The sequence below is a fragment of the Triticum aestivum genome, chromosome 7D, assembly GCF_018294505.1.
Source record: "Triticum aestivum cultivar Chinese Spring chromosome 7D, IWGSC CS RefSeq v2.1, whole genome shotgun sequence".
NCBI classification, from domain to species: Eukaryota; Viridiplantae; Streptophyta; class Magnoliopsida; order Poales; family Poaceae; genus Triticum; species Triticum aestivum.
The window spans coordinates 150,147,955-150,167,885 of record NC_057814.1 but is presented as its reverse complement, the minus strand read 5'-3'; the positions used below and the strand labels follow the sequence as shown (position 1 = coordinate 150,167,885).

General features: G+C 45.5%; 2 protein-coding genes and 1 pseudogene across 2 annotated transcripts; 1 reads left to right on the top strand and 2 right to left on the bottom strand.

Annotated features, from left to right (window-relative positions):
• Window positions 1-1,713: 1,713 nt before the first annotated feature.
• On the top strand, window positions 1,714-2,966 carry LOC123170988 (protein ALTERED XYLOGLUCAN 4-like; annotated as a pseudogene).
• A 69-nt stretch (window positions 2,967-3,035) lies between these two features.
• LOC100682409 (rac-like GTP-binding protein 4) lies at window positions 3,036-7,184 on the bottom strand. The gene is made up of 8 exons (XM_044585747.1): window positions 6,832-7,184; window positions 6,505-6,592; window positions 6,237-6,346; window positions 6,063-6,126; window positions 5,107-5,171; window positions 4,006-4,071; window positions 3,809-3,912; window positions 3,036-3,402 (listed from the first exon to the last, which is right to left on the bottom strand). The coding sequence occupies exons 1-8, from the start codon at window positions 6,934-6,936 to the stop codon at window positions 3,363-3,365; spliced, it is 642 nt and encodes a 213-aa protein (XP_044441682.1). The 5' UTR covers window positions 6,937-7,184; the 3' UTR covers window positions 3,036-3,362.
• A 1,326-nt stretch (window positions 7,185-8,510) lies between these two features.
• LOC123164984 (protease Do-like 9) lies at window positions 8,511-15,507 on the bottom strand. The gene is made up of 9 exons (XM_044582610.1): window positions 14,831-15,507; window positions 13,666-13,865; window positions 13,366-13,546; window positions 11,896-12,087; window positions 10,792-11,024; window positions 10,188-10,289; window positions 10,012-10,062; window positions 9,098-9,202; window positions 8,511-9,016 (listed from the first exon to the last, which is right to left on the bottom strand). Exons 1-9 carry the CDS (start codon window positions 15,465-15,467, stop codon window positions 8,918-8,920), a joined length of 1,800 nt encoding a protein of 599 aa, XP_044438545.1. The 5' UTR covers window positions 15,468-15,507; the 3' UTR covers window positions 8,511-8,917.
• Between the last annotated feature and the right edge of the window lie 4,424 nt (window positions 15,508-19,931).

Below are 19,931 nucleotides of genomic sequence, written 5' to 3'. Positions count from 1 at the left end.
GCCCCCTGACAAACACATAGCCCCGCCACGGCGCCATACTACTGCGGATTCTGGAAGTACATTAGAATACCTCATGGATAATGCTTCTGATCCATTTGTTCCAACATTATTTTTTGATGCTACTATCCTTTCAACTCCTTGCAAAATGCTTCTGTGCTTCTTAACAAGTATCTTCAACCCTCGCGATTGGTGTCCAGTGTTTTATAACATCTAGCAGGTCTTTTAATTTATTTATGAGAATGCAATTAACAACTCTTTGTTTTTTTGACTATTTTAACAACTCTTTGTTATGATGGAGCAAGCTGAATTACTTACACATACTTTTCTTGTCCACTACTAGTGTTGACTTGTCATTTCCATGGATGACTCTATATTTTGTGGGTGTTGCAACTGAAACCCCATAACTATCTGATTTTACCTGTGCGTCTTAATAAGACCCTTGTGTGTTGTGCTATAGAATCTTTAGAAGTTTGTAGCTGTATACCTAGTTGATTGTTTATTCATCTAATTCAGCAAGATATTCATCGCAAACATTAATAATCTTTCCAATTTTGAAGAGATAGAATTGAAGTCTACTGTGGTAAAAAATGGAAATGCACCTAATAATTCAGAATTCACCTCAAAAAGAAAAACACGCAATAAAAATTCACATAAAAACAAATACATTTAATAAATTTTTGGGAGGAAGCAGCATCATTTCAAGCATGTTTTTTTAGAGAAGCGGCATCCATTAAAGACCCGGTTTAAGCATGTTTCTACCTGAAAATAACCAGAAACTACAGTTAGGGAAACTTCTAATGAATAAGGAGGAATTAATTGTTGCTTTGCTTAATGGTACAAAGGAAAAGGAAGGTGGGCAAAGTCATGGCCGGCGCTTCTCCAACTCCACTGAGAAAACATAGAACGCATTTACTGCCGTGTTTCTCAGTTTACACTTATCCTCCCTGCTGAGAAGAAATCACAAATCACCATTAAAAGAACAATGAGCTCAGAGACCATTTTTGGTCTTTGCACAAACAAGCTTGAGCAGGAAAAGGACAAGCCATGGGTCAGGGTGAAGAGAGCCGCGCCGCTTGCCATCTGCCTCATTGCGTTGCCGGCTCTTCTGCTGATCCTGGTCGGCATGCCGTCGACGTCGAGGCTCCGTTCAGCCACAAGACGAAGTAATCCAGAAAGTAGGAATGTACATGTAATTAAGCTTTGGTCATCAGTTTTTTTTTTTAACCATGCAGGAGGACTGCATGTATAATATTAGAGAAAAAGAAATACAACCGACCAATAGTCCACAAGAACTACCGTACAACACCACTCAAGATCATACAACATCGCCCACAGCGAAACGACCATAACCATATCACAGTGAGTGTAGAACAAAGCGACCCATACTTGCTTCTGCCCATTGTTTGGCGTCAGCAATAATTTGGTCATCAGTTTACGACCTTAAATTTATTCTTAGATTCTTAGGTGCGAACCAACCTGTGGTTGGATGGTTAGAGGGACAGTGTTATTCCTGACCCATTAGGGTTCAAGTTCTGATGGTCGCATTATTCCTAAATTTATTTCATGATTTTCGGCGATGCACTTTCAGTGAGAGGATACGTTCCCGTCGACGACGAGGCGCCTACGATGACCTTGTAAATCTCAAGATGATATGCCGGTTTAGTCTCTCGAAAGTGCTCATAAGGATAGAGTATGCGTGTGTGCGTTCATAGGATGAGGGCATGGGCATTAAAGAAATTATTCTTAGGTATTGTGGGAGTACGATTTGGGGAGAAATGCGACTTGTCGACGGGCAGATGGATGAGCGAACCACGTGGCCCGGTCTACACTAACCTGACCTGCCCAACCATCCCCGACCCCAAAAATATCCAGAAATACGGCAAGGATCCACTGCGAGCTACCGGGGTTCGCACCGGCGAGGTTCCTCGGCGTCGTCCGCGGCAAGCGGCTCGCCTTCGTCGGCGACTCGCTGGCGCGCAACCAGATGGAGTCTCTTGTCTGTCTCTTGTCTTAGGTACGCGTACACATGCACTCACTGACAATATAAACATTCCAAGATCTCACCGACGTTCAATGGAGTCTCAGTTGGTTGGCTTAATGGCCATGCATGCAGGCCGAGGCTCCCACGGACGTATACGCGGACGCCTCCGACAATGTCCGGGCATGGCACTTCCCAGCGCACGACTTCACGCTCATGGGTCATGGTGCTCACGAGTCACGACACGGTTCTTCGCGCTCGCCGATCCGACCATCGATGCCGACGGAAGTCCACCGACTCCTTCGACATCCACCTCGACAGGCTCGACGCCGTCTGGCGGAGCCGCCGCCGGTTCTTCCGCGTCAACTGTTTCCTGGAAGGCGGCCGCCGCGTCGCCTGCGCCGGCTGCCGCGGGGCCGCCTCCAACCTCACGGACTTCGGCATCTCCGACGGAGTCAGACGCGTCGGCCGGGCGGCGCTCGAGGGCATCGCCCAATGCCGAGACTGCAAGCCCGGCCTCGTCACGCTGCTGCGGACCTACACGCCGAGCCACTTCGAGCACGGCTCGTGGTTCGACGGCGTCTACTGCAACAGGACGCGGCCGTCGGAGGAAGGAGAGGTCGCCTTGGAGGGGGTCGGGTGGGAGCTGAGGAGGGTCCAGAGGGAGGAGGTGCGGAGGGCGAGGGAGGCGAGCGGGGGGAGGAGGTTCTCCGGGGTGATGGACGTGACCAAGGCCATGATGATGCGCCCCGACGGCCACCCGAACTGGCATTCCGGCAGGCGGAAGATCGACAACGACAAGCAAAAAAATCAGCAACGACTGCTTGCACTGGTGCCTGCCGGGGCCGGTGGACATGTGGAACGACGTGCTGCTCCAACGGCTCGCCGAGATCTCGTCGCCGGCGGTTGCCCGGTGACGCAGGAACTGTGCGTCGGTTAGTTGTTTGTTCACTGTATGTTGCATTGTGACTTTGTGAGTGACCAACCCTGGATCGAAGTTGATCAGCAAAAAACACATGATTCTACTCCTGACTCACAAGATACATTCAGTAGCAGGAGAAGGAAGCTAATCTTTTGGAGCGAAAAGAAGATCCCGGCATTGCTCAAGCTGTACCAAAACATTCCCTAATTTGTTACAAGCACCAATGGACCATAGTAATCTAGCTCTACTAGTTGATTGGCCGATTACAAAACATGAGATATACACACACTGCAAAGTGCAAAACATGAGATAAAAAACTACTACCTCTGTAAACTTTTGTAAGGCGTTTTACGACACTACTTTAGTGACCTAAAACGTCTTAACAAGTTTACAGAGGGAGTACACAAGCTGCCGCTTCCGCCTTGCTCAAATAATTCCCTGATCACCATGGAAGGCCTTTGATCACTTGAAGCATGCCAGTTTCCTTCTAGACAGGACACCCCTGCAACCGTAACAAAAAATGATTCAGTCTTTACAAGTGATTTTGTGTACGGTATGTTCTGGAAACCGATTCGCATAGCTCCAGAACATGGGAGTTCAGAGTCCAGTACTATGGCTTTACTAGACATTCAGGAGTGGTCTATTCTATGAACTCATCCTACTTCTGTTAGGTATCGATAACGGATCGGTTTTACCAAATGGCAGGTAAACATGCACAACCTAAAAAGTGAAATTCAGTCCATTTTTAGAAATTGCAGAATTTTTCTAAAAAATAGTAGCAATCATACATGCTGACTGAAAACAAAAATCTTTCAGCAGTATTAAGAAAAGGCAACAAAAGCTTTATAAGCGCGGTCATAAAAAAGGCGAAGCGGGCAAACAACAACAGCAAAGTTATATTTACTCACAATGATGCACATCCTTGCCGTGCTTTCTTCTTCTTCCTTTCCCTCTGCTTTGTTGGAGGCTTGATCACTACTTTGATGGCAGCATCAAACACAGCTTTGACATTCTGCACAACAATTTAATCTAGAATTCGAAGGATGCACCGAAAATATAACAGGGATTTATGTAAGCCTTCAGAAAGCCAACACAAGAAATTAACCTGCTGTGTCTTTGAGCTGCATTCGACGTAGCAGGTTGCGCCAATGTGCTTGCGGAGTTCCTCCCCCTACGAGGTAAGGGTGGAAGGAAGAGTAGACAAACATGAGATGATGGAGTGTGGTGATTTCAAATATGAGATTTCACACTTGGGCCGACTCCTCCCTCCCCTCGTTCCCTCGCGTCGCCCTCTCGAGGGCGACTCGGGGGCGACCAACCCCCCCGTCCGCCTCCTTCCCTTCTTGTTTCCTGTCCTCGCCGCCGCCGGAGGCGGGCGCCGGGTCCCCAGCGCGGCCGCCGATGAGGGTGGCGGCGAGGCCCTCGGCCGCGACGCTGCTTGGGCTCGGGCCTAGGGTTTGAGGCGGCGGCCTCTGCTGGTGAGGGCGGCGTCGTCCTGGCTGTGTCGGCTGGTGGTACTTGGCAGCATGGTGCTGAGGTGTATCAGTGGCGACCGTGACGTGCTCAGTTTTTTGCGCGCAGGGAGGAGGTGCCGTTGGGCGCCGTGGTGGCGTCGACGATAGCTAGACCGAGCAAGGTTGATGCATCAGTACAGTTCTGAAGATGGAGCGGTGGCAGTTGGCGGCGGCGGCCTCTGAGTGCACGCCGGACCGGCGAGACCCATACCCGGCAGGCGTCCTGGATGGGACCTCGGGTCTTAGATGTTAGGTTTGGCTGCGATGTCTGTTTGGTATTAGGCCCACGCTATCTGCGCCCCTTCATCAACTGGATAGAGTTGCTTAGACGGCGGCTTTAGGCTTACTGTTGTATTACTTTGTAAGGTCTTGTGAGAATAATTAATAAAGTGACCGTATGCATCGCTCAGATGCAGAGGCCGGGGGTCATCCTCCTTTTCTAGAAAAAATGTAGTCCTCCGTTTCTAAATATAAGTCATTTTAGAGATTTCAATAAGGACTACATTCGGATGTATATAGACACATTTTAAAGTGTAGAATTATTTATTTTGCTTTGTATGTAGTCCGTATTGGCATCTTTAAAAAGACTTGTATTTAGGAACAGAGGGAGTAGATATGAAGAAATCAAAGGCCAACTGTGAACGTTTTCCAGCCTTCAGGTAACCATGGTGTATGGGGACCGGGGATAATACCTGAGCTGCAGTAACAGGCACAACGCCAGGATGGTCAAGCAAGTATTGTTTGTCTTCACGGAGATCTGTATGTAAGTAATATCATGATTGATTGACAAAAATTGTATGATGGACAAAACTAAAAGGCTTGCAATATATGATTGCAGGCACTGTATTTAAAAAACAACAAATGGCTTCTGTATAGTTTGCTGTGCAAGAAAGATCAGTATTTGCAGAAACGAGTTCAGATCTTTAAGAAAAGTTTGTCCTGCCTGATCAATCAGCCTATGTGTCACATTATTAACACTGCACAGGCATCTTTAAATGCTACCACTTGACGGGCATATATGGAAAAACTCATCCTTTGAGCAACCACGTGAGACTCATACGGGTAGTATATTCTGAAGTTGCTCAAATTTTGGATTTGAATTCAAACGCCAGCATTCCAAGATTTTCAAAATCTCGGCAGGAGCAAAAATGGAAAACAGAAATCCAGATTATTTTCCTTGCTTCGTGTAATCCTAGAAGCTATGGCTTCAGCACTTTTTTTTGTTTTCCTTTTTATATGAAAGAATAGATGTTTTCTTACGCCAATCCATTCGCGAAGTGTGATGGAAGGAGAAAGCAATCCCTCTTCTCAAGCAAGAAGTGATCCATAAGAAATGGTCTTCTGGGCCACTGATTGTTGAGACTGACAACGAACTGGGTAATATATATGCATTTGCTCCAAACATGCACTACTACTAGTATCATTTATCCTTTACTTTTGGTAGCATTTAAACATGTACTACAATAATTAGTAGTATGACAGTAGTCCAAGAAGCATCACAAGGAAAGCAAGCATAGTATTTCCAACAATGAAAAGACAAACAAGATCCTAGCCACTACCAACTAGGCAGCAACGTACAAACCAAATATCACGGACAAATATGCAGCCAAATGAAAAAAGTGCCTTCCTTGACAGCCACACAACTCACCATATTTTGTACCAACCAACACTATCGGCACGCTGGGCGCATGGTGCTGAAGCTCCGGTAGCCACTGAAAGGGGAAATAAGCAAGCACACGATAAAAACCAACTGAATGAATAGCCAAACCATCGATCCAAGATGGTGTAGAACCACTAGTAGTGGTGTAGAATAGATACGCACCTTCTTCATGATGTTCTCGTAGCTGGCGCGGCTGACGAGCGAGAAGGCGAGCACGAAGACGTCGGCTCCCCGGTAGCTCAGCGGTCTCAGTCTGTTGTAATCCTCCTGCCCTGTGAACAAATTGAACTCCACACGATAAGACCACGGATAAAATCCTGTGGCAGCTCCCAAAGAAAGAGTGGTGTAATAATTATATATACAAGACATGAAAGGAAACTGCAAATGTGGAGCTGCGAAACAAAACAGGCAGCATGGATAAGTAAAGAACCTGCAGTGTCCCAGAGGCCCAGGTTCACGGTGGTGCCGTCCACCACCACGTTGGCGCTGAAATTGTCGAACACGGTGGGTACATAGTCCTGTAAAAAGGCCCAGCACAAACAGAAAAGGAAGTTGAAAACCTGGCAGAATATTTACTCTCGGATGTGAAATTCTAGCAACGATTTCAAAATTGTATACACAAACAAGTAGGCGAATCTAGCAAACCGGAGCAGGATGCAAATGGGGGGAATCCTGAGCCCTGGCGTTTCCTGGAACCCAAGAGAGCCCGAAATTTGTAACCCAAAGACAAATAGAGAGGAGGGGGTGTGGGCATTACGGTGGGGAACTTGTTGCTGGTGTAGCAGATGAGCATGCAGGTCTTGCCGACGGCGCCGTCGCCGACCGTCACGCACTTGATGAACCGGGAGGCGCTGGACGCCATGCCGGCCGGCTAACTCGACGACAAGGAAGGGAAGCCGACTGAAGCGGCAGCGGCCTAGCTAGCAGTAGCAGTGGCAGAGCGAGCGGAGGAACGGGGGGCTTGAGAAGTTTCAGTGAGCGAGGGGTTGGTTGGTTCGCTCGTTCTTCGGTTGTGCGTCTGGTGCCGTGGTGGCTTCTTGGCAAAGGGAAGCTGAAGAGAGGGAGAGGCGAAGGGAGCAGGTCACCGTCACATCCTTCTCCACCGCTCTCTTTATATTTTTTGCAGTTTTGCTGTGGTGACAGATGCCGTGCTCTGCTTCAGATGCTGCGGCCTACTCGATCGCACCTGGATCCACGAGTCGGATTATGTAATTGATTATGAGTCGTGCTTTTTTCCCGGGAAATATTCCAATGTCAAACGCTCTTATATTATGCGACGGAGGGAGTAGTTTTTCTATTCATGGCATGGTTAATAGAGAAGCCCACTCAGGACCTCTTAGTACTTATTTTTGGCTCGATAAACAGCTGCGACGTGCCATTCATGTCGTGTCCAATAAACTCAGCCCGGAGATCTTGATGGTTGGGCAAATCCTGCAATCCAACCATAGATAGATGTTCTTCAATCACAGGTGTGTTGTCGATGTGTTGCATTGCATGTGACGTTGACGTTGGAGTGGCAGCGGGGCTGAGGGCTGCACGTAGCTCCGGCGTGGTCGGCGCCTAATTTGACTGCAACCGCATGCATGGCAACGGCTGCAGGACGGTACGTGCGTCCGTCGTGGCCGGTGGCCGGTGGCGGTGCGCGTTTGGCAGCAGCGTCACATGCCGCCGGCGCGCACGTACGCCTGCTTTGGCATGCCATGTGATGCTCCTGCACATCAAACGGGCATGGTGCTGTGGCAGGCCGCGGTGCTGCCACCACCACCTGTCAGTCACACCGTCGAAGGTCCTACTATCCTGTGTCGGGAACAAAAGTTTCTACACGCTCCTGCTGGGGAGAAGGGTGAAAATTGAGACTTTTTTTTTTGAAACTTTAGCACAGAATGGCCCGCATCTAAAAATATTTCATAGAATGGCCCATTTGCATGACGTGTTTTAGAAAAGGGCTAGATTTGTCTATTTTCACGGGAAAGGGAAACAGTGACCAACGTGACCAAGGGCTGTTTTTGGTCAGATTCTTTGCACGACAAAATTGCACTATACCTGTCGACCTCTGTGCATCAGCTATGGTCCCGTATTGATACCAGCTGTTGTGATGAAGCATTTTTTAACAACATTTGCACAGACTGGATCGACTCCACTGGAACGAAAGGGATGGAAATCATACAAGACACCTACCAGAATCATGGCAAGTAGGTATGGCGGATTTGCTTCCACGGGAAGGGATGACCAAGGAAAAAGGCTCGTCAAAATCACGCATCGCCGTCGACCAGGGTCCAAAACTGCACCAGACCCACCTCCGTCACTTGTGCTCCAAGCCAAAGCTCTCTTTACAAGCAACACACACGACAACCACCACTGCCACTCAAGGAATGTATCCAGAAAAACAATACTTTGGTAGAAAAAGACACTTGAGTACTCCAGAAAAGCGAACAATTGGTACCCAAAGAAAAAAGCATCACCACCTGAGTAAAAGATTGCAGAGGTTTAAAGTGAATATATCACGGCAAACATGACGATACGGATACGGATACGCAAATGCAACGAGTTTTCAGGTGTTGATTCAATAAATCAAATGAGAACAAAACTTCGTTTGCTGCTATTCTACAGGTTTCTCGGTTGCTTGGTGCCGCATGCATTTTCAACCTGGCCAGTCAGGATGCGGTGTTTGCCACCATTCGCCTTTCTTTGCCGAACCATAATGCTCTTCCACATCCAAAACTTCAGCAGCACTCATTGCTGCAGAGGGGTTTCTCGTGCACTTGGCATTGTATAATCCAACTGGAATTGTGTGCCAATGGGATCGCCAAATATAGTGGTATCGGCAACCACCGTGCTTTTACTCAGGCCTTCAGGTCATCTGACATCGCTGAAGGTATGCAGTGTGTTGTTAGAATGTCCTGAGTAGCAGCCCTAGCTGTTTTCATCTCGAGAACGACAACCTGCCAAATCATCCGACGGTTACTTCCAAGCACGCTTGACATTCAACAGAACATTAAAAATATAGGTGGCAATTTGACTACCTGGTCGTAATCCATGTCAAACTTCAGGAACTCCTCCTTGCAATCTTCCACCATGGTCGCCAGCTGCTTCAAATTATTTACTGGTTTCCCATTGAACGCACGAACCTATATTATTCAAAAAAAGAGGGAGATAATACAATTGAATAAGGGAACAGCTAAAAAAAGAATGTTAAGTTTACTACATGCCTTGGAGAATGGCATGTAAACTAAGAATGTCCACTATATTTAGTACCGATGCTACAATCTGGCTTCTGAAAGCCACGTGTGCAGTCATTCCACTTCAGAAAAAAGAACAGCATTCCTCTTACCTTTACTGCTAATTCTTGTTATACTAACAGAACTTCCAAAAATATGATCGTACTTTTGAGACAACAACCATGTTCATACCATTTCTCATGTCCAATCTTAATGCTTACTCCCTCCGTCCGGTGAAGAGTGTACATCTAGGTTCAAAATTTGTCCACAAAAGAGTGTACTTTTATCTTCCCAATGCACTTTAAAGTTGGAAAAAATACTTCTCTCTCATCACGCGGTAATCAAGACCAATAGCAATCTACACATGGTCTTCTTAATTTCTACATGCACTTAGCTCATTGGAGGGTGGGTAATTAAAGAGGAGAGAGATAGTGGCTTGCACCTTTCCAATGCATTTTTTACTCAACTCCATAATTTGTCCTAAATTTTCTAGATGTACACTCTTCACCGGACGGAGGGAGTACAAGTTAAAATTATACAAATAGTCAGAGTTTAAATAGTTTAACTGGCATGCTAAGGATAAATTGATGCAGCAGGACAATAATACTTCATGTGAGTACAGACACACGGATTTAGTTCTTGAACTGCATATGTAGACAAAACTTTGAAAAATCGAAACTCAAAACTAGGAATATCCACATAGGATCACCCATAACTACCTGAGTATTGACTAGTTCTTCATAACCAATATTGATATCTGCCACAAGCACCTGCAAGATGATAAAATTGGTGTCAAATGGTAATTCTATCGCTTTAACGCAAAGCAAGATGGATGGGCTTGTGCGACATAGCATAAAAGCTTTCAAAGTCGGTTAAGAGAAAGGAATTTACAGACCTGTGAGACCACCACAAGCTGCTCATCAGGTGATTGTGCCATTGCATGTAAATGCTTGTCCAACAACTTGACGGGGGCATCAAATTCGTAATCTTTTCCATACTGATCATCAAGCATTCTAGTTAGTTTTACAATCAAAATTATGACCATAAATTTTAAAAGTGAACTAAAAAAACTGCAAAATCCAGAGGAAATAAACTTCAAAAGTCAAATTCCATCAACAAAGAGACCAACTTTTCAATAATGCCGTTCAGGTGATTATATTTGTAGCATACAGAGCACAAACAAGATAATCAGTGCAATCATGACATCATGTTCATTGTTAAAGCATGACAAGCATACATGGCAATTCGCTACATTAGAAAAAGACAGAAACAGTTGTCAAGGCTCAGCACACATACAGGATAAGCATGTATATAACTAATTTTTTTCCAAACAAAACGAGATAGCAACTTTCGAAGATTTTAACAAATTTCCATAATTAAGAACATCTTCTGTAAAGCATTATTTCCCCTGAAGTGTGTCTACGGAGACAACCAAACAAGAATATGATATTTTGGTTACTATTGCCTAGGGCAGAGGAGAGAGGGCAAAGATAACATACCTCAGATCGAAGATATGGAACAGATACAACCATAAAAACAAAGCCTGCAACAATGTAGTACGACGGCGGCCTGCCCTTTATATGAGCTGGAATGAGCTTTTTGTGGATTGAGAGCTTTATGTTGAATTCATGAATTTTCGAATTCCGGAGAACTTTGACACGTGCCTTCTCACCAGTATACTTCTGTGAAACTAGGTAACTGAAGCCAATGCGCTCTCCATGCCTGAATGGAACTGGGTGACCAAGAAAAGAAAAGTAAGCAAGTGGAAGCATTTTCCTTGACTGATAAGCAGGACTTTATCTGGAAAACATGCAATTGTGTATTTTAATCGAATGAAAACATCTAAGTATACTTACTCCGGTATTCTTATTACTGCTCAAAAATCCATGAGAAAAAACTACTTTCCAGCCTAAACTTTGGCAAGAGATATCTTCTCTACCTTAAAATCTAAAACTGTTTGAATTGCAACCTCAAACTATTGAAACCGTCTGTTTCATCCTTGGCTGGTCTCACAAGTAATCTTCGGTGACATGCATGCCACTATCCACAATACTACTACCATAAATAAAACAAATACTACAACAGAAAACAGTCTAAAAAACAAACTCCACCATTCATTCAGATAAAAAGCTTCCAAAAAAATGCCAGAAATGGAAGAAACATTGGTCAAGAAGATCAATAACAGAAACACCGTGACATGGGAATGGCACGGCAGTGATGCGGTAGACACATGGCATCCACATCAGCCAATATCACTTGCAAAACCACCTGAGGGTGAAAAAACGGGCGGATTTCGTAGTTCGAGGTAGCAAATCTTGTCTTAGAGTTGGGGCGTCAAAAAGTGAACTTTTGACAAGTTTGGGGCCAAAAGGTGGACTTTTATTCATATTATCTGACGGTTGTATTTGCATAAAACACTAGTAATCAGATTAGTGATATTTACTCAAATCAACTGGGGAACTACTGGAAAGTGGTATCAGATACATGTATAAACTATGACAGAAGCTATAACAAACCTGTGCCACAATATGACATGATCCATGAAGTGATCAAGAATGCATGATAATATACATGTATAAAGTATGCCAGAAGCTATAACAAACCTGTGCCATCGTTGGCGATGTCAATACCATCAAAGCTAAGAATAATATCAGAAGGTTGCATGCATCCAGATTCAGGAGCAGTTGGTTCAATTCTTCTGATGCGAACACCTTTTTGGTCAGATTTCATTCCCATTGCCTTGCGGAGATCGGGATTTTCCATTTTCTGCCATTCTATCCCAAGTATAGGGAAACCTGGCAGGGGAATGCAGGCAAATGGTAAGCTAGTTGGATGCAAAACAAAGAAGATTATGCATGTCCACATCTACCAGGTTTACCAGTTATAAAATGGCTATTAATACAAGAGAAATAATTAGCACACAACATTTTTTTAACAAAAAAAAAGCAAGCCCTCCATCCATCAAAAGATCTACTCCCTCCATCCCATAATATAAGATCGTTTATGACACTAGTGTAGTTTCAAAAACGCTCTTATATTATGGGACGGAGGGAGTACGAGGTTATAAGAGAACAAAACGCACACCAGATTGCATGGGGTACAACACTATGTTCTGCACTGTGAATTTAAAATATCTTTTAAACTACTCATACAGGCAATGCAGGTACAATGTGCACCAGGAGCACATGTGACATGCAGTGCATAAGAATAATTTCCAGGTGAACACAAACAACGCCAAAGGAAGAAGAACTAAGGGGCTGCTTAAGTTTCAATTTTTGACAGTGCTAACCAAACAATGAATGAATCGCATCACATTTGCTGCAGAAATTGGATGCGGTTGTTTCTATGAGATCTGATAGTACAAAAATTTAGCAATATGGAATTTTGAAGCTAAAATACATACTCCCTCCATCCCCAATATAAGACGTTTTTTGAAAACTATGTTAGCTTGCAAAAACGTCTTATAATATGGAACGGAGGGAGTACAATTTATTATTGATTATTGAATATGAGTGGCATGTTTGATGGTGCATGTTAAGTTGGGTCTTTTTCCTCAAGCATCGTAGCATGGTGAACTGACATAGATGCATGTTAAGAGAATTAAAGTTAGCGGGGCATGGTTGATGGCATGATGGGTTGGCATAGTTGCATGTTAAGAGAATTGAGTTAGTGGGGATCAACCATTTAAGCATATAGGATATAGGATTCCATATTTTTGGTTAAGACACTGTTTCCCTGAAATAACAGTTTATTCCTCTGTAAATTGTGGTCAACACTGAAAACTTTAGACCATGCCTGTCGGATTGAGGAACTTATAACCGATAAGGATAACAATCACACCAGTCCTTTTGCAATGATAATTACATGGAAGCTGATAGAACTCATAGAAGAAAGTAAGAGTAAGACAAAAATTATTAAAATAAACACACTGCTTTTGCAAATATTAATGAAATCAAAATATATACATATGTCTACATAAGATGTTCTAACATAAACCCTTTTCATTCATGCACCATCAAGATAAACATGGTTTACAAGAGTTACAGAATAAGCAACAACAGAATAAGAATTACCTGTGTACTCTCCAGATTTCTCATAGTCTTGAATGAAGTGCTTAATAACCGGGGTGGGTATAACATAGCCTATGTTTTCTGCATCTTCGTGTTTAAGAGATTGAAAAGCTATACCGACACATTTTCCCTGATCATTAAAAGCAGGGCCCCCAGAGTTTCCTGAATTTATAGCTGCATCTATCTGTTCATAAGTAACAATCAACGTTACAGATGTTCATAAAGAGGGTTAATTATAATTCCATGATTACAAAAACAACATATAGACAACTAAAAGCATGCAAATTTCCTGGAAAAATATACCTGTAGTCCAAGAAGTTCTGTAGAACCATGAACATATGAGAGTATTTCTATCCTAGATACTACACCACTTGTCACAGAAATTGTGTCTCCCCCAATAGGGTAACCAACGACGGTGACAGCATCCTGAAGTGCTGGCAGCAATCCAAACTCCAGCGGCAGAACTCCTTTCCAGAATTCATCATCATCAACGGTTAACATTGCTGAAATGGAAAATTGGAAAGGTCGGTTGTGATTATAAATCATGTAAGAAAGTTGCTCCTTGAGCTCATTAATCAATAACTTTGTTTGTTAGGAAAAGGTGCAAATTTGACAATGACTGCATGAATGCTTAGTCCAGTCTAGCTTGTTGCCCTTTATTGTTTGTCAAGTCATCCTCCAACTTACCACCCACCATGTGTCACCATACTACTTCTGTTATATTATGCCCTCTATTTCAAGATAATATTCACAATAATCCAACATATCCAAGCAGTTTCTAAGTACACGAGTATGTTTACGACAATCACAATCCCTGGATGCTAAAACTAGTGTTATAGGATTGCACTGCTCAAGTACATGACAGCACCATGCAGCGCATTTTAGGAGAAAAACTGAAGCCCCAGATTAAAATGAGTGGGTAAAGATTAAAGATGAGATTTTGTTACTTTTTTGCAGCATATAAGCGAGTTCATATAGTATCCTAAACATGTTAATACTATCACAAGGCTTCCAGGCTCCGGCATAAGCTTGACAAGCAGCCAGTTTAGTCTAGATTGACCCTTGTTTGAAAACAATATTATGATCCAAATCCACCAAAACAGTGGCTCTCTCCCATCTTTAGAGTACACATCCAGAGTTCACAATATCAAACAAGATCACCTATTCTGGTATAAGCATGTTCCAATTTGCAGAGAACAAAACATTAATAATCTGCCTGTTCCACAAAAGTCGAATTTTGCGGATCAGCAGTGCCTAGTGCATTTCTGTAATTGCAAAAGCACATAATGGTGATACTAAATTAGTAGACGACCTAATACCACAAACATTGGCATTCCTTAGACAGTGCAAGAGACCCACATGCCATCATAACAGATGATTCACAAGCAGATAACTCGTATAGGTTTGTCAAGTTCATAACATTTCGCGGGCTAAAACAGATAAAGGAGGCGGGTATGGGCATGCATACCAATGTCGCACTCGTTGCCAATGGCAAGGACGGTGGCGAGGTACTTGGTGTCTGAGCCGCGCTTCTTGAGCTTGACTTGGGTGTAGTGCTCGACGGAGTGGGCGTTGGTGAGCACCCTGCGGCCCCCAATGATGAACCCGCTGCTGCTGGAGCTGTACTGCCTCTTGCGCTGCCATGGCATTGAGAAGTTCGGCTCCGTGTGCACGCAGAAAACCTTTACCACGGCGTCCATGGAGGGCATCACCTTCGCCACCTGCTCCCACCGCAACGGCTCCACCGCTGGGACGTCCACTTTCATGTTCGCCGCCCCCTTGGACGCGCCGCGCCGCGTCGGGGAGGGGGGCGCGCGGAGGGCGGCGTCGGCATCTGACGGGAGCTCGTGGCGGCCGCGTCGGGATTTGCGGCGGCCGCGGGGTCCGGAGGAGGAACCTGGCTCGGGGGTGTCGGCGGCGGCGGCGAGCGGGGACGAGGGGTGGTCGTTGTCAGGGGAGGCGGCGGCCGGCGGCTTCGGCTTGCGGCCGCGCTTGGGCTTGGGCGAGGGGGCGGAGTCGTGGGTGCCGTTGGCGGGGGCGGCGGCGGCGGCCGGCGGCTTCGGCTTGCGGCCGCGCTTGCGCTTGGGAGCGTCGTGGTTGTCCATTGTCTGACGACCTAGGGTTTCATGGAGGTGGGAGGCAAAACGTAGTACAAAAAGGGGGCGCGACGGGTCGAGCTTTGGCTCGGTCGGTACATGGCACGGTCTGGTTCGAGTCTCGGGGTCGAGCCCAAAGTGTAGCATTCTTCTTTCCAAAGCTTGAAGTGGATGAAATTTTCGTATTAAACATAGTGCAAATGTGTCATAAGGAAAAAACCATACTAGTACTAATTTTTAATAATGAAATTTTAAATAAAGAAATGACTCAGACGAACTGGATAAGAATGTAATTTTTCGTGGATGAAATTTTGAATAAAGAAATTCTTCTATGCTTTGGATAATTGCTAGTACTTCCCTTCGATCTGAATTAATTGATACAATTTCATAGCCGCCGCCTCCCAAAAAAAGTTAGGGTTCCTCTGCCTCCCTATTGTTGGCGTCGCCGCCGGTCCGCCTCGTCTCTGGTGGCCTTAGGGCCATGGAGCCGTGGTGTGCCCGGCCCTTGCCGTCGGGAGGGATCTTGCTTTGTTTTTACGTGTTTTTGTGAGTTTGTTTTTCTACTCAGGAAGACGAAACGGTGGCGGCTCCCTGAAGATGGAATAAAGTTCTCCTCGACTAACCCCGTTCCGATTCGTTGGAGGGCATGTGGAGATGTGTCTCCGACGAATCTTGTGGATTCGGTCAATGTTATGGATCTGCTTGGATCCAATCGTTGTTCGTCTTTATCTATGTGTCTACAGGTTGAATCTTTTCGATCTATATTTCTCTTTATCGACGACGGTTGTTGCTTTGTTGTGCTGTTTCTGTGGGGCCTTAGCACGATGACTTACTGACTGTCTATCACAACAAGTTTTACCCGACTTCGGTGAGGGTGGGAGATGGCAGCAGCGCACCTTCGTCTCGCTTTAGTGCTTGTAGTTGTCGTTAGGTGGTCTATGGGCATGGGTGTATTTTTTGTTATTTCTCTATTCTTTATATTGTGATGACATGATGAATGGATTGAACGTTCTCTTTAGAAGAAGAAAATCACAACATCTATACAGTGTTGTATAGAGGTTGCGTTAATTAATTTGGATTGAAGTAGTATTTATCTCTCCGGATAATAGCTCCATTCCCCTATCCTGATTGCTCCTGGATCTCCTTAACCACAGATTTACAATCACATGTCACAAAGAGATGTCTCAACTAAGCAAAGTGCCCCTCTGCATGTCAGGGTCTCCAGCATGGAAGGGGTCCGAGATGCCCTAAAATGCCACTGCTGATGCACCCAAGAAATTGCCTGTTTGATCGCGACATACCACTGCTGCAGATCCGGCTTCTCCCTCCCAATAAAGAGCACCATCTACATTAAGTTTAGACATACCATTCGGGGAAGGAAACCACGGTTCACAAAATATTTCTGACCGTGGCGCTTGGCGGAACTTTGCGACATGGCTCGTCCCCCAAAGCTATGTCGGCCAAGAAACTTTTGAGGAACATAGGAGTATGTGTCGCCATCGGAGAGCTTTGAACTCTTGGAACAAGTGTTTGAGAACAGCGAACAAATGGTAAGGACAGGTGGAGTGCCACTCCCAGCCCACGTGAAAAATCGCCCAAGAAACAAAAGGCCCGGCGTTAGGGAGTGAGAGAGATGGCCCACGAGAAAGTAACCACGTCTAGGATTGTATGCCGCTGCTAGGTCAACCGACTGATTTCTCTAAGAAATCCGTCGGGTCCTGGGCCATCAGATCCGACTCTCGCCACCTGTTGGATTTGGTCAACATCATCTCGCGGGGTCGTCCCCTCCTCTCAACGCAGCGACGACGGGAGCAAACGAAAGCAGCGCCGCATCCCTCGCCAGCCGACGACCATGGACGAGGCTTCACTGCAGCTTCAACACCGTGCAGCGGCGCTCCATAGTAGCACCCGCTCTCCACTGCAGCACCGAGAGTCAGGTCGCAGGTGAAGCTCCATCGCATATCTCAGGTCGCCGGTGAACCTCCATTGCAGCACCGCCCGCTGCATCACAGCTCCAGGCGTTGCCGGTGAAAGCTCCATCGCAGCTGCCGGTGCAGCTCCATTGCAGCACCGCCCGCTGCATCGCAGCTGCGACGCGTCGGCGATGCTCCATAGCAGCAAGGGAGCTGCTTCATCGCAGCGCCGGTGGTCCGGCGATGCTCCATAGCAGCAAGGGAGCTGCTCCATCACAGCACCGGCAGCCGCCTGTCCATGCTCCATCGCAGCAGTACACGCGCTGCATCGCAGCTCTGCCGCGCCGCCGATGACTTGCAGCTCCACCATAGCAGCACAGGTGACCCCCACGTAGCACGAAGGCGCTGGAGGGGATGCTCCACTGAGGATTGCGGTGAGGCGGGCGACGGCGTCGGGCGGGGGGACGAAGCCGGTGGCGGAGCCGGCGAAGACCTCGTGGCTGGTGTCGAAGAGGCGCTGCATCGGCGTGGGCGGCACCGGCGCCGGAACAGCGACCACGGGGGCAGCCGCGGCCGCGGCGTTGGCATTGGAGGACTTCTTCTGGCGGCGGCGGTTCCTGCGGGACGAGGCGCTGTCCGCGGCCACGGGTTGCCCTCCCGCCTGCGCCACCGGCATGGTCGTCGGGGAAGGGCGGATCTCGGGTCGCCGCTACGGCAGAGGAGGGGCGCGTCGTCGGTGGCGAGGGCGGGGGGTGAGGTGGGGTCGAGTGTGGCGAGTGTAGGGGGAGAGCGTGGAGGAAGACGAAGGATAGGGGAGAGGAGGAAATGAGTGGCTCTGTGCTTCGCTGCGTGGGGATAACGGAGAGCTAGCGGTGCATGGGGCCCAGCCCATAGGACGCGTGTCGTTCGCTCCAGCCGGCTTACACGTCGCGTGGTATAAGCCGGTTGAAACAGAGACTTTTCCTTGTATGATGGCCCGTGATTCCATCCCAGAAAAAGGGAAAATCTGATGGCCCGTGGACTATCTGGTTACCTACCTAATGCGCGTGATTATCTCAAAGAAAAAAAAAACAAATGCGCGTGAAGGCAGAGGAGGTACGTTTATAAATACCGATTACAATTCTCTCTACCCTCCAAAAAAGATTATAATTCTTTATCAAAATAAATCTTTATCTTTACCTAATAATAATAAAGCAAATTGGGTTTCGGTCGTCCGTCATGGCATTTTTTAAAAAAGTCCCTGTGTTTTGATGAAATCAACCCGCGGTCCGGATTTAAGTCACACCCGAACCGTTATTTTATATTTTTCGAACCCCCTGATATTTTAGGTAATTCATCCGCGGATCATATCTAAGTCAAACAAATGCTTTTTTAAATCATCCATATCTTTTAAACCGTAACTCCGATTTGAACATGTTATATATGAAATTTGATTAAAAAATATGTAGAATATGAATATGAGATTATTATTATCTGTTAAGTATTTTAAATATTATTTTGGAATATATTTAAGTCAAACAAATAATTTTCTAAACTACCCGTATCTTTTAAACCGTAACTTCGATTTTAACATATTATATATGAAATTTTATTAGAAAAATGTGTGGAATCTAATATGTTGTTAATTTTACCTTTAAATATTTTTAAAATATTGTTTTGGAAGCAAACTTATAATTTATAGCGCAAGATCCATTTTTCTTTCATACCGGCGGCGATCCCGATTGCAAATAAACACCCCACTATAACCATATAGGGAAAAGAAAACATCGCTAACTACACATGCATACCTCTGAAAAATGTCACAGGGGAAAACAATAGATTTCTCATCGCGGGAGTGAGAGATAGCGAGAGAGAGACGCCTTAGGATTAACCATATTCAAACATGTTTTTTTTTATGTGAATACCGAGGCCATCGCCGGCGAGGGTGAGAAGGAGGATAATCAGCAACACAAATATGATGCCTCGCAAAAATAAAGAAGATGGACCTATTGTGGTCTTGAGTGATGGTAGTTGGGTTAAGAGCGTGTGTTATGTTTTCTCTCCCGTTGCAACGCACGGGCTCTTTTGCTAGTAAATATAAATACTAATCACAATCAATGCATACACACACATCATCACACAACACTCACATAGTGCCTACTGGAATTGTGTCGGTGTTGTGGAGTTTTAAAATTGATGTAGTCATCATATATGTCTCGCTGTTGATAAAAATGTCATTTCACACTAGAAAATAATTCACATTAATAAGACACTAAAATTATAAAATGGGGTTTAATCCCTAATGGGTTGGGGGTATCACCGTACTTCTAACCATCCAATTACTAGTTGGTTCTTGGGCGGGGCAGATGGATGGCATGTGTACCTACCGCCTTGGATAGTGGGTCAATTTCGTCCCATACTTTTCTCTTTATGAAGAATAATAACTAAAATAAAATTGGAATTCCTATTTTTTTTAAATTATTTGTAGGATTAATAGAGGCGAAATTGAGCTTCATCACTAGACAATATTACTTGCTGTAGACACATGTCAATTCTAATAAGTGCTTTGTTGCCTCGTATA

Coding starts and splice junctions, on each gene's coding strand:
- LOC100682409 (XM_044585747.1), bottom strand. CDS start 6,936: ATGGCGTCCAGCGCCTCCCGGTTCATCAAGTGCGTGACGGTCGGCGAC. Junction 6,127..6,236: donor ACGAGAACATCATGAAGAAG/GTGCGTATCTAT, acceptor TTCCCCTTTCAG/TGGCTACCGGAGCTTCAGCA. Junction 3,913..4,005: donor GCAGCTCAAAGACACAGCAG/GTTAATTTCTTG, acceptor ATTGTTGTGCAG/AATGTCAAAGCTGTGTTTGA.
- LOC123164984 (XM_044582610.1), bottom strand. CDS start 15,467: ATGGACAACCACGACGCTCCCAAGCGCAAGCGCGGCCGCAAGCCGAAG. Junction 11,025..11,895: donor CATCGCCAACGATGGCACAG/GTTTGTTATAGC, acceptor TTGGTCACCCAG/TTCCATTCAGGCATGGAGAG. Junction 10,290..10,791: donor TTCCATATCTTCGATCTGAG/GTATGTTATCTT, acceptor CTTGATGATCAG/TATGGAAAAGATTACGAATT.